Genomic DNA, 14,563 nt, shown 5'->3' with positions numbered 1-14,563 from the left:
TATCTTGGATATTGTATCATATGTATTGTAAATATGGAATTTTGCAAATTTTAGCAGCTTTGAATCTTCTATAAATATATATAAACATTCGCGATCTGATAACAATATTTTTATAATAACTTTCGCGATATGATATCGCATATATTGTTGGAACCTTTAAATTGTATACCTTTCATTCTTTTCTAATTTGTCTATTATACCGAATAATTTACTGTGAATACCGTGTACATTTTTGCGCGCTTAAATGCATAAATATTCACGATCCACCAATTAGTGATTGATGTCTAACAATTATCAAATTGCAGGATCTCCAAAAATTTGGAAAATAAAGAGAGTTAATAAAAAGCACAGCAACGTTATAAATCGATCTCTCTTTCAAAACTAGCAATAATAATATAAAGATAGGGATTCTTAATACAAAACTGTTGATAATAAAAATTCTACATGCAAAATATATTTCAAATATCATAGCATTCTAATCGTGTCTGTATATTATAAATATTTATTTATTTTCATTTTGTATGTTGTAAAATGAGTTGTTAAATTCTCCTTTTTTCTTTTTTTTATCTTTAAGATATAGTTTCGTCTTTTTTGGACAGACAAAAATTAGGTACATCTGCATGTAATTTCCTCTAAGCCACATGACGTTACAAGTGCCTAACAGATTAATCAATTTCACGTCGAAAACGTTTTTTATCAAAGAACCTACAGAGGCACAGCTGTTTTACGTGTCTTCCTAAGCATCTCTTTCTTGCCTTTCTCTTCGACGAACATCGTGACACGTTGCGAAACGAACTTTTTGCCAGCCGCAACTGGATGATCCCCGTTTTTGCGCTCGTTGAAATCTCCGCTGGTTTATTTTGAAATAAACTGAATTTTCATTTCGATTACACGTGCAGAATCACGGCGAACGTCTCCCGCGAAAATCGCACACTATTTCTCGTTTACTCTCCTCCAAATAATTTCCCAAGCTAAGTATCCTTTATTTATTTATTGTTATATGAAAAAGCTTCTCACGATAAGGTTACTCCATTAAAAATAATTTTTCATCACCGTCACCCTTTATACGAGATTTTAAGATCATCGATATCATTATAGCTAGATCTCTATATTTTATTTTTCGATATCTCCGAAGAGCGTGAAAAACAAATTTAACGATATTAATAACTATACCGTCGTTGTTATCCATTGCCATCATTCGACCTCGAGATATTCGCGTATAAAAATTGAAATTAAAATTTCCCATAGATCCATGCAGCGCGTTTATTCTAATTTTTATATCCGGACACGAATGTGCGAATCGGTGAGCCGAGCTTTCTAATTATTCAGAGCTTTATTCCACCTTTTTGAACAATTAAAATCCTTAATATTGGGTTGGCAACTAAGTGATTGCGGATTTTGTCAATACCACCAAATGACAAAATCCGCAATCACTTAGCTGCCAACTCAATAATTCTCAAAACTTTTAACAACGCTATCGTCTCCTAAATCGATCAACGTACAATTTTCTCGTCTCCTAAAGAAGATCGTTATCAGATTCACACAAGTCGCTATTCTTCGTTTCGTCGAATAATCGTAACACTGTGTGGCTACGTAAGACGTTAAGAATCGTATAGCAAGCGAGAATAAGTTTGGTCAGAATCGACCAGTTTAACAGTGAATTTACGGTTTTACAGTGCCTGTAGTAGATCTGGTTCCAGTACACACAGGTTGCAGATATCGCGTCAGCAGACGATTTAATGTTAAACACTGGAAGCGCGTTAGGCGCTTGGAAGTTATGGAACAATGTAGCTTAAAAGCCATTTTATCTGGAAATGTACTAAATGTGGTTCGGACCTTTGTTACCGGTCGCCATTCAATTTGATTTGTTATTTTAGATTGCTCAATGTAATAATGGTCGTACGCCTGAATGTACTGCGAACGATGGAAAGTACTTGGATAGGAAGGAGAAGGAGGTTATTCCGATGAGGCAGAGGACGAGGAACGTGTAGGAAATTTCATTTGAAAGCGAGCCAGATCTTGTTCGACGCGGTCTGATTCGTGGCGTAACGCGTGTCGGTCTTTAATTACTGTCGCGAAATAGCTCCGATGGCACGTCATTGTTATTATGAAGCCGAGCGTTTGTCAGACGGTTGCTCTGGCAGCTGGTCGGTTCGCTAAAAGGTTTCGAAATCCTCTCCGATTGTATGTCAGAAACAAACTTCGTCTTCAAATGACAGAATTTGTCCGAATTACGTATTAAACTGTATACAAGAGACGTGGAAAACTAGCGAAAATTTTCCATGACTAACTGTGTCAGTGACTATGAAAGTGATTTCGATCGAGTATAGATTTCATTATATTGTATATATTGTCGTAACGTAGATCGATAGGACGTTCAAGAAACGAAGAATTCGACTTCTTTTAGTTTCAGACTTACGCCATTTCGTAATCAAATTAATTTCGTAACAAATTAATTAGAATTCTGTTAATCCCCACCTCTCCACTGAACGGTGCATTACGTTAATATGAATCGTCAAGTACTCGCATCTACTTTAATAGAAATTTTCATTTATGAAATCTATCTCGATACAAACTTCAATACATAAAATCCTTGTATTTGAAAAAACTTTGTCTTTTAAAAAATTGCTGCGATTAAAAATTGATTCAACGCCTCGATATAAAAACCATACGTTTCTACGCGATTCATGCGAAGCATATTAAACAGGTAACAGTATATAGAATACGACAAAAAGTATTGCGTGAAAATGAGAAACAAACGGATTAACGTGACGAACAAGTAAATAGAAAGAAATTCGAAACGACGAAGACAAAGTACATCGAAGAAGCGAGCTCGTCGATTAAATAAATCCTTCGGGAAACTTTCCCTTCGACCCAGACATATCGACGAGCACGAACCAATCCTATAGAGAGGCATCCTCGCCAATTTTCCAATGGAAGATCAACAAAGGAAATTAGATCTCTATCTTTGAAATCGAACCGAATGAAACTAGAGCATTTCGATTGAACCTTCTATCGTTTGTTGCAGAGTGGAAAGCTCAGCGTTGCAGTTGGTGTACCCGCTGGATTCTCGTCCGGTGCAGCTAATCTTCCGGGGGTTGCAGGTGGTCAAGGAGAAACGAGCCCTCCTCCGAGATGTCTCGGGCGTTGTTAAACCCGGCGAACTTTTGGCCGTCATGGGCCCCTCAGGTAACGTACATTCATATTAACAAATTAATATTAACGCGCGATATTAACCCCTTTATGACGCAAACTTGGATCAACTTGGTTGCATCAACTGTCTGATAAAAAAGTTTCTAAATGCTATATGTATCTATATTTTCATTATACGGATTTTCTTTACCATCGTGCGTCAAGTTAGACGTAGTTCGACGTCAAGTTAGAAATTAAATTGGTAGACTGAGGGATGGATGAGGGTTAAGAATACTCCACCCTCTGGTCTCCGATCCCCTGAATCGGAATAATCCTTCAATCTTCCGACAGATTGGTTGTACGAAAGCTGGCAGCAATAGTTTCTCTTCTTGGCAGAATTGATTTAGCGATTGATCGAGAGATAAAGCAAATCTTCGTTGGTAGAGGTTTAGGAATTTTCTATACGGTTTAAGTGATTTAAAAGTTAAAAATGATTCTACCAATCGGTAGGATGTCATTTATTTTGTATCATCGAACTTTCTTCTATCGATGGATTGTGTAAATTTTACTTCCGAAAAAGGAACGATAGTTTATCGAATTGTTTGCCAATTAATTGACTTTCTTGTTGATCAAATTCTTCGTTAAAATCTGCGGCTTATCTTTTAAACAGTCTTCCGATATGAAGATATATGCGATGCAATGATAGATTTTTCATGTCGAAATTATTTTTTGACGTTTTAACGTGCAACTGTATCGTCGGTATAATTATTCTAGTACGTGTTGTTATTTTTACATTGGACTAAATTCATCCATGCCACGTCTTTGCCCTTTCCATTGCTTGAAAAGTAAACTCATAGGACGATCGTGACGCGACATGCATATTTATCACGGCGTAGAACGATCAGCGCAATTTTTCGGCCAGAGAAAAATTTCGTTCGCCTCGTTTAGACTAATTGACCGTTTGTTTCGTAGCGATTCTCGCGAATGCTGATGACCCGATCGGGTTTCCGTGGCCCTCTATTGGACAATTTCGTGGCAGTTTGCGTCATTCGTTTATTTCGCGGCCTCTGCTTCAGCCATTTCGCGCTCGTAACTCGTCCTCCCCCTTTGCTTCTATTTGAGAACTTGTGTGCACATTCGCCATATTTCGCAACGTTCATCAACGATGCCTTTAGTTACCGAGGACAAGGTTGGAATTAAGAGACAAATTATTGGAGTTCATATTCTTCATATTATATTTGCAAGTCCCAGAATATAAATAGCAAACATCGTAGAACTTCGATCAACCCTCTCTGGGTTCTGATTAAAATGGTCAAAAGTCGTAAAAAAACGTCCAATTTCTTTTTATGATAAAAATTGCTTGTTGGTTGTTGTAAATAATGTAGAGAGACGTGTTTTGTTCCTTGTGAATATTTTAACTCATTTTCGTTTATTTCGATAATTGCAATATATTTTAGAACAGGTCATTCATAAACCAATGTCAGGGTTTACATTTTTGTTCAGAACGCATTATGAAATTTATTGCGAAATTCATCGTGCGCTATTAGCTATACATAAATATATTTATTTATTTACTAACAAATAATGAACAGATCCGAAATATATAATACGATACTTGCCAGATCGGATCTCTGCTTACACCATATTTCTTTTATCCTCTTCACCAAAATTCGAATATGCAAAAACACCGATCGATAAATACATAGGATTTGGTAACGAACAAAAAAATTCACCCTCCGCTAACAATGAATCGGTGTAATCGGTCCACTGATCGATGTATGCTACGTAGCGGTAATCGAAAAACTGAAATTCATGCTGCTCCGATAATAAATCGGAATCAATCAGAATCTGGAAAACAAGATCAGCGGAACACCGCTCTTTGTATTCAGCACGCGTCGAATGGTGTCTGATCGCTATCCTAAGGGTAAATTCACGGCGGTTCTTCTATGTTTAAACGCGACAAGGATCGCTGGCTACGCGAGTATCGTGCCTTGGTAACGAGCGATACGCTGGCGCGATATTTATCGCGAGATTCGTCGTTTCTCCCCTTGATATTCGTTTAACAAGCCGCAAGCCCGCGTGTACGGGGCACGCGAGTACAAATCATCCGTGCACTCCGGCCGTTTCACGGTTTGTCGTTAACGTCGCCGGTCGAACCGAACGCGCCAAGCGTATTTCCACGTCGGGCATCGTATATCTTGGCCGAATGGCGACGATTCTAGGAATAAAATCTACTATTCCGACCCTCGGCACGCTGCTTGTTCAAGACTTAAGCATTCAATGGGCGAACCTCGTCCAGTCGGATTACATACATTTTACCCTTTCGATATTGCATACGCTTTCCTGTCACGAAACACTATGTTGCTTTATGTAGGTTTTCGGTTTCCTCGGTTGGTAATTGGTGTCAGTGAATTTCAGCTGGTTTCTTGGTTTATTTATGCTTGGTATTTTTAATGCAGCCATTCGTGCACGATTTTATGAAAGAAGAGGAAAAGAGGGAAATATTTTCGATTGTTAATTGGTGTCGGTGGTTTTAAGTTAGCTGCCTCCGTTTGTTCACCGAGCTGTGCGATGTGTGTAGAATTATGTGAAAGAAGAAGGAAAGAAGGGAGGAGGAGGGAGAGATAGTTTTCAATTGTTAACCGGTGTCAATGATTTTTTCAATGATCGGTTAGTTTCTTGGTTTATGGAAACTTGGAATTTTTGTGGTATGATTTTGTGAAAGGAAAAAGAGAAAGAGGAATTTTTCCATTCGGTGATTTTAAATTAGTTTCTTCGTTAAAAGTAAGTTGGCGAGATTTATTGTTAATGAAGCTAGGATTTGTGTGAAATTTTGCGCAATAAAAGGGAAGAAGAAAGAATGAGGAATTTTCTTCAGCTTGCTAATTGGTGTCAGCGTTCTTCAGCCAGTTTCTTGGTTTATTTAAGTTTATTTAAGTAAAATATCATGTGTTACATATTATGAAATAAAGAAGGAGGGATGAGAACATTTTTTTTAGTCGCTAATTGGTGCCAGTAATTTTCAACCAGTTTCTTGGTTTATCCAAGTTGGATATTTTTAATGACGCTAGAATTTCTATAAAATTTTGTGAAATAAAAAGGAAGGAGGAAGGGTGAGAAATTTTTTCAATTGCTAATTAGTGTCAATGGTTCTAATTTAGTTTCCTCGTTCATTTAAGCTCGGCGATTTTGTGTAAGATTTTGCGAAACAAAAAGGAGAAATAGGGCAATTTTTTTAGTCGCCAATTGCAAGCTACTTTCTTGAGTTATTTAAATTTGATTTATTATTCAAATATCGTGCAACGAGAAGAAAGTCTGGGCGAAGTGGTGAAAACTACGAAAGGATGATACATATAACGCAATTTATAAAATAAATGAACTTGATCTAAAGACAGTTTGCTTCTTGAGATTACAGAATTAATATCATCCGATTATACAAGAATTAAAATTCAAATAGCTTGCACGTTAAATTTTAGTATAATATAAGTGGAGGTATATTTGATATGATATAAGAGTAACATTTCCTGAACGTCTGTCCTTCCGATAAATGTAAATGTTGATTTTATTTGAACAGGTTGCGGCAAAACGACGTTATTGAACTGCCTGTCAGGCCGTGTAGGCGTGGACGGGGGTGAAATCTGGCTGAATCGTGAAAGGCTGACGAAAAGATGGCGCAGAAGAATCTGTTACGTGCAACAGCAGGACGTTTTCTTTCCCGATCTCACATTACGACAGACTCTCGAGGTCAGTCTACTACCTTTTATCTTTCTCAACAATCACGTCTCACGTCGACGAATTAGTCGTTTTACTTCGACGTATTAACAAAATTTATTAACACGCCCATAGAATATCAGAGAATATTGAAAAACGAACAAATTGATTTGTTCAATCAACGAGAAAGTACTTTTACGACAGTAATTTCGTATATGTAGTACTCTTGTTGTAGTAAAAAGATTGCTACATTCGCAGAAAATATATTAATGCACGTACAAAATAGCAAAGAATGTAAAAGTGAACGAATTTATCGGTTCGATCGATCAGAAAATATTTGTACGATAGTAATTTCGTATAGAATTAAGCTTTTTGTTTCGAAATATTATCTCCTTCGTAGAAAATATACCAATACGTTTACAGAATACTATGTCATATAAAAACGAACGAATCTATGGGTTTAATCAGTGAGAGATTATTATTATTATGACAGTAGCTTCGCGCATTTTGTTTAAAAAAAAAAAAGACAATTGATACTTTCGTAGAAAACGTGTTATAAAATGAAAATATAGAAGTGAAGGAATTTATCAGTTTAATCAGTCAGAAATGCTCGTTTCGTGCTTTCGAATGTATTTCATAGAACATAGAAGCATAAAGATGACTATCTAATCGAATGTAGTTGCGATCGTTCCGTGAGAAGTAGGGAAAGAATCGAAGCAAAAGAGAAAAGCTTTGATATTTATATACATTTATATATTGTGTTCGTAGCGAAATCTTTCCTCGTAAAAGCGAGCAATTTCCATAAAACCGATCTTATCAAATGGCAAAAGTCTAAATATTTCTCTCGGCATAATAATGGAGCGGACCGATAAATTCCAACGATCACTCCATCGAACGATAAAACCGATGGAACGAGTTCCCATTAAACGAAGCCCAAAGATCCCTGTCATAAAACCCATCGAATTTGCATCCATGTACGCGATTACGAAAAAAATGCCGGACCTTTTCTTTAGGCTCTGAACCTGTCATAAAACAATAGATACTAAAAAAAAAAAAGAAGTATTTATCCTCCAAATTATAACGAAACTCGATTCGATCGTGTGTTCCATGCAGCTTATTTAAATTCGACTAAATAAATTTCGTTAATCGTGCCCGTACTAATTAATAGTACGAAATCTAATGTAAATCGGCTAAATCAGCGCGAAATAATTTCGATTCTTGCGATAGTGGAATAGTAGAACGAGAAAATTATTTCTTTAAAATATTTTATAATTGGACGTAAAAGATTACTCCTGTCATTAACAACAAGGATAAAGAATTCGTTTCTTCTTAGATCTAATTTCTTATAAATTCGTTCAATCGTACATTAATACACATCGGGCGTTGATTACTGTACTGTTCTATGCTAATTTATTCTTAGCGTTCTTATTTACGGCGAAATAATGATTCTTGAAAATATTACATTCAATTCATTCACGTTATCTCTCTTTGTATCGTTTGATTCATTTATATAGAGAATATATAAAATAATGACTGTTCTACAGCGATGAAAACTAGTCATGTAGTCGTCAAGATAATATCGTACGGAATATCCATAGTTCACTATAATTGAATAGAAATTAATCGGAATACAGCAAATTAAATATCTATTCCCAAACAAATAAACATAATATAAATAATACTTTAATTAGAAGACTTTAGAAAAAAGTACTCGCATCTAACATAAATATTACAATACAATAGTATAATATGAATAATATAAATAATATACAAACAATATAAATAACGCCTAGAAAGCGATATTTGTAATATTTATTTAGCAATATTTAAAAGCAATTTTCTTACAAGTACCTCGTCAGAAAATAAAACATGAATCTTCACTATATATATATAGTGAAGATTCATGTTTTATTTATATATATATCTGTTAAAAAATATATATACTAAAAAAAGAAGGATCAAAGTGAATTAATAATCGACAAAAGGTGCAATCTTGTTACCGTCGGTAGAAAGAAACGCTTCGATGGCAGAGAAACTCATAAATCGTGCACATTTACCGCCAGACGAGCGCAAGTAGAAACAGAGAGACATAGTCAGACACGCTAGACAAGATCGGCCGATTCCGGGGCCGACTGGCGAAATAGGAAGCGGCTGATTCTGGCCCGCGGTGTTTCCCTGTTTTCCAGGAAAATCGGCACGCTGCGTGCGTGCCAAGTTCCGCGCGAAATTTATGAAGGCTTCGCGACAGAAAATTAGGAGGACACCTCGGGCGCGGGATCGCCTGGAATGCAGGCTACAAGCCAACCAACCGACCGTTGCATTTTCGCGGATTTAACACGCCAGGAAGGTGTCGCAATCATCCATTAGCGAATTGATTCGATTTATTGGGGATTTTAGATTTTAGACTGTCACAGCGAATGTTCGAATGGACGATACGTATATTTGTTATTCTTCGGATTTCAATCGTGTTATCAGTAGGTACGTTGCGCTTTGTTTTGACGTTTCATTTTCAAGTTTGGTCCGAACATGTGAACTGGAATGTTCACGAAATTAGACGCATAAATTTATTCTGTTTCACTTCGGCGAGATACTCTTTCAAATTAGACACTTTCCTGTGTTTCGAATTACAGTGAATTACAAGTTTGCCGATGTTTCTTACTTTTCACAGTATAAATAAGGAATTCTTACAAGATGTTTAATGGAAATTTCCATACTCCTTATACCTTCGAAATAATAGTATAGCGGTTGGTTGTAACCTTTTAAATTTATTTGTCGAAACTTATATTTGTTTTATCGTTAAACTTGTCAACGTCGTATAAGAGAAATTGTTAGTTTCGGTCGGGAAATTTTCACGAAAGAGAATATACCACGAACCAACTGGATTTTTGAAAATGTCCTAACCACAGTAGCTACTGGAATAAGTAATTACCATTTAATTGTTCGCGGACCGACCAATTAACCTTAATAAACCCTGTCCTCTTCATAATCTACGTAACAAAACAATCGCCTAAAATTTCCCCAGCGCACAAACGACGAAAATTCTTAATTCTATCGTCAGAGAGCGATCTAGAACGACTAGTACTTCATTCTTCAAACGATCGAGCGATCAGTCTTCATAAACGTGACGTTGATCCCTTCGCGTCTCAAACAACGAAACTGCCAAAAATAAAATTTCTTTAAGCACAGAAACAAAGATAGATATACGATATAGATGTCGAAGAAACATTCACGATAGCAAGTAAGTACGTAAGTACTCGAGAAACACATGTGTGTGACACACGAAACCGATCCAACGGGACGTTGGCCTCTCGATTATGGCAAGGGAGACAGGAGTTGCCCCGTGACAAATAGAGGGTGGTAGGAAGAAAAAAGAGATAAAGAGAGGTGAAGAAAGAAAAAGAGAGAGAGAGAGAGAGTTGTGGTGACGTCATAACTCGGTCAGTGAACCGCCGAGCGCGTGTCTTACGTGTTTCAAAAACATTCGGCGCCGTCTCCCTACGTGCATAATACGCTTAAAGCAACCGCTGCCATCGTTTATCTCGCTCCTTTTTTTACGTTCTCCGATTCTCTTACTTCGTCGTGTCACGTTGTTTTCGTTCACGGGCTCGTATTTCTTCCTCCTCGTGCCTTTCTCTCGCCGTCAACGTATCCCTGTCACCGTACTTACAATTATGGACGCGCCTTTACGCCGACTCCCCACGTTTCCTCCTCCTACTCTTTGTAGATATTTTAGCCGATTGTTCAACGAAGATAATCGAGAAACAAAAACAAACGCAATTTAGTAAGGTGTTCATTTTTGTGTCGTTTTGGCTCGTAGGAGAGTTTTCAAATTTTGCATCAGTCTGTTGTTTTCGGATATCCTGTGTATCGCCGATTTCATAGAAAGCTGCCTTGAATAGGACAATGACTTTTTAGGCCAGTCACCTCTTTATTGGACTCAACTTTTTCAAATTTCACTCTGTCGCTCTAATCTTTTATCGTATTTTCTATCGTAACGTAGTATCGTATTAAAATATTATTCGTAAGATCGAACAGTTTTACCAATGGTACCAATGGAACCAAACTGATTTCAGTTTTCCAGATGAAAGTGGAAAACTGCATATTTGATTACAACTTCCATCCTTCGTTTCCTAAAATTGAAACCATCTAGAAATAATTCGTTTAATTATGTGAATCGTGTGCAGCTAATCCTCGACTCGCCTTGTCTGGTTAAGGAATCGAACAGACCTGAATCTTACAACATTTTGTCCCCCTGACTCCGTCATCCTCCGATCGAAACGTCCCATTGTTCTCTTGTTCGAAACCTTTTTCCTGGATATTTATAAAATCGATACTCTATAGATTGATCGAAAAGCTATTGAACGTATGGTTCGACCACCTCTCACTTTCCCTTTTCTCCGCGTGGAGCGTGATGGCCGACACGTCGCCGTCGTTCTATGGAAACCAGCCGGCGGAGATGACGTTCACGGTCGTGCTCCGTTCTGGAGCAGTCCAGTTTCCTGCTGGCCGAGAGACGACCGCTATACCCGCAGCGAAATATCGTCGGCCGCCACTTTCTCTCTCCGCATAACGGATCCTCTTGTGTAACGGACTCCCGGCCGTCGAGAAAATGGCACGTTCGTCCGCGTTGCCCGCCGCGGCCAAGGCAGGGTGTGTCGACCGAGCCGACATCCACCTTAAGCCGCGTGCACACGAAAACAATTCAAAAATAATCCGACCACGCGCGATAAACTAACAACGTGACTAAGGAAAAATTCGATTTTACAAGCCGTTTATCTTGTATGCGTAAGAAATTGGAAAGTGCAAAATAATGAAAATGCACGTGATATGCGAAAATGTATCAATGTCCGATATTGATGGTAACGCAATTAAAAAGAACGTAGATTTTAGTGAAGAGATTTTTCAAGGTTTACAGGGAAATCTTGCTGAGTTATTTTCAACGGAATTATAAGACTGACTTAACGCAAGATACGCCACTATTCGCGAAAGCAGTACAACTTTCCGCCTACAGCGTCACGAAAGAACCGAAGATCAACCGATATTGTGAAACTAGGGCCATGGCGGTATAAGTAATAATTTTACCCTCTGACGCAAAAGTGATGCAATTATAAATATAGCGTTCTACATAATAAAGATAGAAACATAATGTAGACCTTCTGTTCAATAAGCCATGCAAAGTGAGATACACACTTGTTACGATATAACTGATATGTATGGAAAAATCGTTTTAGTTGCGTCGGTGGAAATGTGAATTCGCACAAATATCGGTGTAATAATTATTACGATTTTCCATGGTGAAGTTACGTATGAAAATAGCGAGTTTGCGTTTTCTTTTTATTTGCAATTGATAAATTAATAAATGAATAAAGTGGATGCTTTTAATAAAATTAACACGTGCGCAACGGAGCGGGTTCACGCAATATGCCGCTGCTGGTGACGGCAGAAAATTTGCAGAATTTTACGAAAAAGACTTGTGAACGCGAACATGTGCGCGTCATATATAGAGAGCATAGAGAGAAAAACGACACTCGTGTGTTAATATTACGTATGCTTATTTTATTTAAGTCATAGCATGTTTAATTATAATTGTTCAGTTGTTTGTTAATTACAATTGTAATATCGTTGTTGATACAGTATACTCGTACTTAGGTATTTATTAAGAGTTGATTATTCCGGAGTAAAAATTAGATTTTGCTTTCTTTTCTTGAATACTGGAGGAAAATTGAGGCAGATATTTATAAAAATAGATTGCTATATTCTTTTCTTTTGAATGATAGTACCATGATGAATGATAGTACTTTTAAAAATAGCATACTAATATCAATGGAAAAAACAATTAATGTACATTCTGGCACAACAATCGTGATACTAGCAGATCTAGCACGTACTACACAGTCGATCTAAACTAGAACAAATATTTTATTGAATTCTCACAGTTTTCTCTCATAACACATTTTTCTAAAACACCATTTCTCCCTATATATTATTCAATTTTCTGAAAGAAAGGATAAACCTTTACCGTTTCTCCCTGGTCGTTTTTACGTTTTCTAAAGGAAAAAGCCAACGATCAAAGTCTCCTTAATTGAATCCCCGTACATAGTCGTCGACGCATTAATCAAACCGTTTCCGACGTAATATCCGCGATAATAATATCCGCGAGTGCTGTTCCAGTCGCCGTGTAAATTTTCGCCAGCAACACGTCGATCACCAAGAGATGAGAATCGAGTTTCCTTTCATTAAGCCTAATGCTTAATGGTTTCGTTCGAGTGGAATTTCAAATAGGCGGCTAGGAAACAATGGGCTGTTTAATTGGCTGCTTTACATTGATTTAAGTTAACCAACCGCGTCGACCACCATTATCGGTAGTTTCATATAGTTGCGCATACTTTCGTCGAATGATTAAGTGGAACTATTAATCAGGCACATAATAGAATTTTAAAAGCCCACCAGCGAGGCATCGAACGCCTGGTTCCAGCCTTCCATTCCAGCAGAAATATGAGTCAACGAGGCTAAGGAACGATCGATTTTATTTATCGTTGAGCATCAGCGATCGAAAATTATTCCAACTATCGTATTCCATGTAAGCGTTTCCTTTGACTGCTTTCGAAAACGTTCCTATCGTAGTGGAATTATATTTTGTACTCGGTAACTTGTGCACGTATTTATCTACGTAGTAATAAAGAAACGTATGGACATGTGTATGTACATAAAAGTCTATCAAGACACTATGGTATTTGTGTAAAACATTTATAGATACAATCATCGACAATGTAGATAGGACACGAAATTGTTCGTGCATTCTATGAAAGAATTATTCTTACTCAAATTAATTTGTTATATTAATCTTCGTATAAAATTATACTTACTTAACAATAAATATCTCGTAGTAAAATGTATTCTGTAGAAACATTGAAACACGTAAGGGATTATGAGTTACTTCCCTACGAAATTTGGTAGAATTTTATTTTAGTCAAAATAGCTTTGTTACGTGATGCACGAAGGCTTTCTTAACTGATATTTTTATTTATTTGAAGGGTTCGTACAATGAAAAAATGAGGTAAATGTACCTTCTGCCAAATATGAAATATATTGAACGCTGAGTTTAATTTTCGTGCATCTTTTCTCCGAGTTTCTTATTCGTCAAGCTTCTCTTCCAGTATTTTTTCTTTGATATCAATAATGTTAGACGCAAACCTTTATCCTGCATAATTAAACCTTCTAAACTATTTATAGAAAGCGTCCCTTTAAAAAAGAAACACAATGTCCCTTAATTTCCAATTTTGATCACACAGCTAACCTGGTTCTGTCTTTATTGAAATTCTAATTCCCTTCAAGGAATGTGTTTTCGAAACACGACATGGCCAACAAGTCAAAACCTACAAAAATTCTACTGCACAAATTAGGCTTAAGAACGGAAGATAAGATATAATGAAAGAAAAATTTAATATAACTGGACGTCGCTTGAAACTCCAGTACATGGAAAATAAAACAAATAGCTTGGAATTCATTTTGTTTTCGGTTGGTGAATTTCTCGAATTCCAGGACAGAATCCAGGAAAAATTTCAAACGACGTTCATGAAAGAATTCCAAAGGCGGCAGTGGCCGCGCGTTTCCCTTCGATACTAACACGCTTGCCTTCCCGTGTCCCCGAATTATCGAATGCACGTGAACGCGTTTCAAGACGAGGAAAGTTCATGCGCTACGTGCAGAATCGCGTAAG

At 37.1% G+C, this 14,563-nt stretch overlaps 1 protein-coding gene across 6 annotated transcripts in view; it reads left to right on the top strand.

Moving 5' to 3' along the window:
* The window catches only part of LOC100648854 (ABC transporter G family member 22), a 280,612-nt gene that overhangs the window by 221,807 nt on the left and 44,242 nt on the right, over positions 1-14,563 (top strand). For all 6 annotated transcript variants that reach the window (XM_003394445.4, XM_012320928.3, XM_012320933.3 and 3 more), the window contains 2 exons: positions 3,029-3,189; positions 6,707-6,876. In XM_003394445.4, coding sequence (XP_003394493.2) covers positions 3,029-3,189; positions 6,707-6,876 — 331 coding nt within the window. The remainder of the gene's footprint in view (positions 1-3,028; positions 3,190-6,706; positions 6,877-14,563) is intronic.

This window comes from Bombus terrestris, chromosome 3 (assembly GCF_910591885.1).
Source record: "Bombus terrestris chromosome 3, iyBomTerr1.2, whole genome shotgun sequence".
Lineage (NCBI taxonomy): Eukaryota > Metazoa > Arthropoda > Insecta > Hymenoptera > Apidae > Bombus > Bombus terrestris.
The sequence above is the reverse complement of the archived record's forward strand: the minus strand, read 5'-3'. Positions and strand labels throughout refer to the sequence as shown.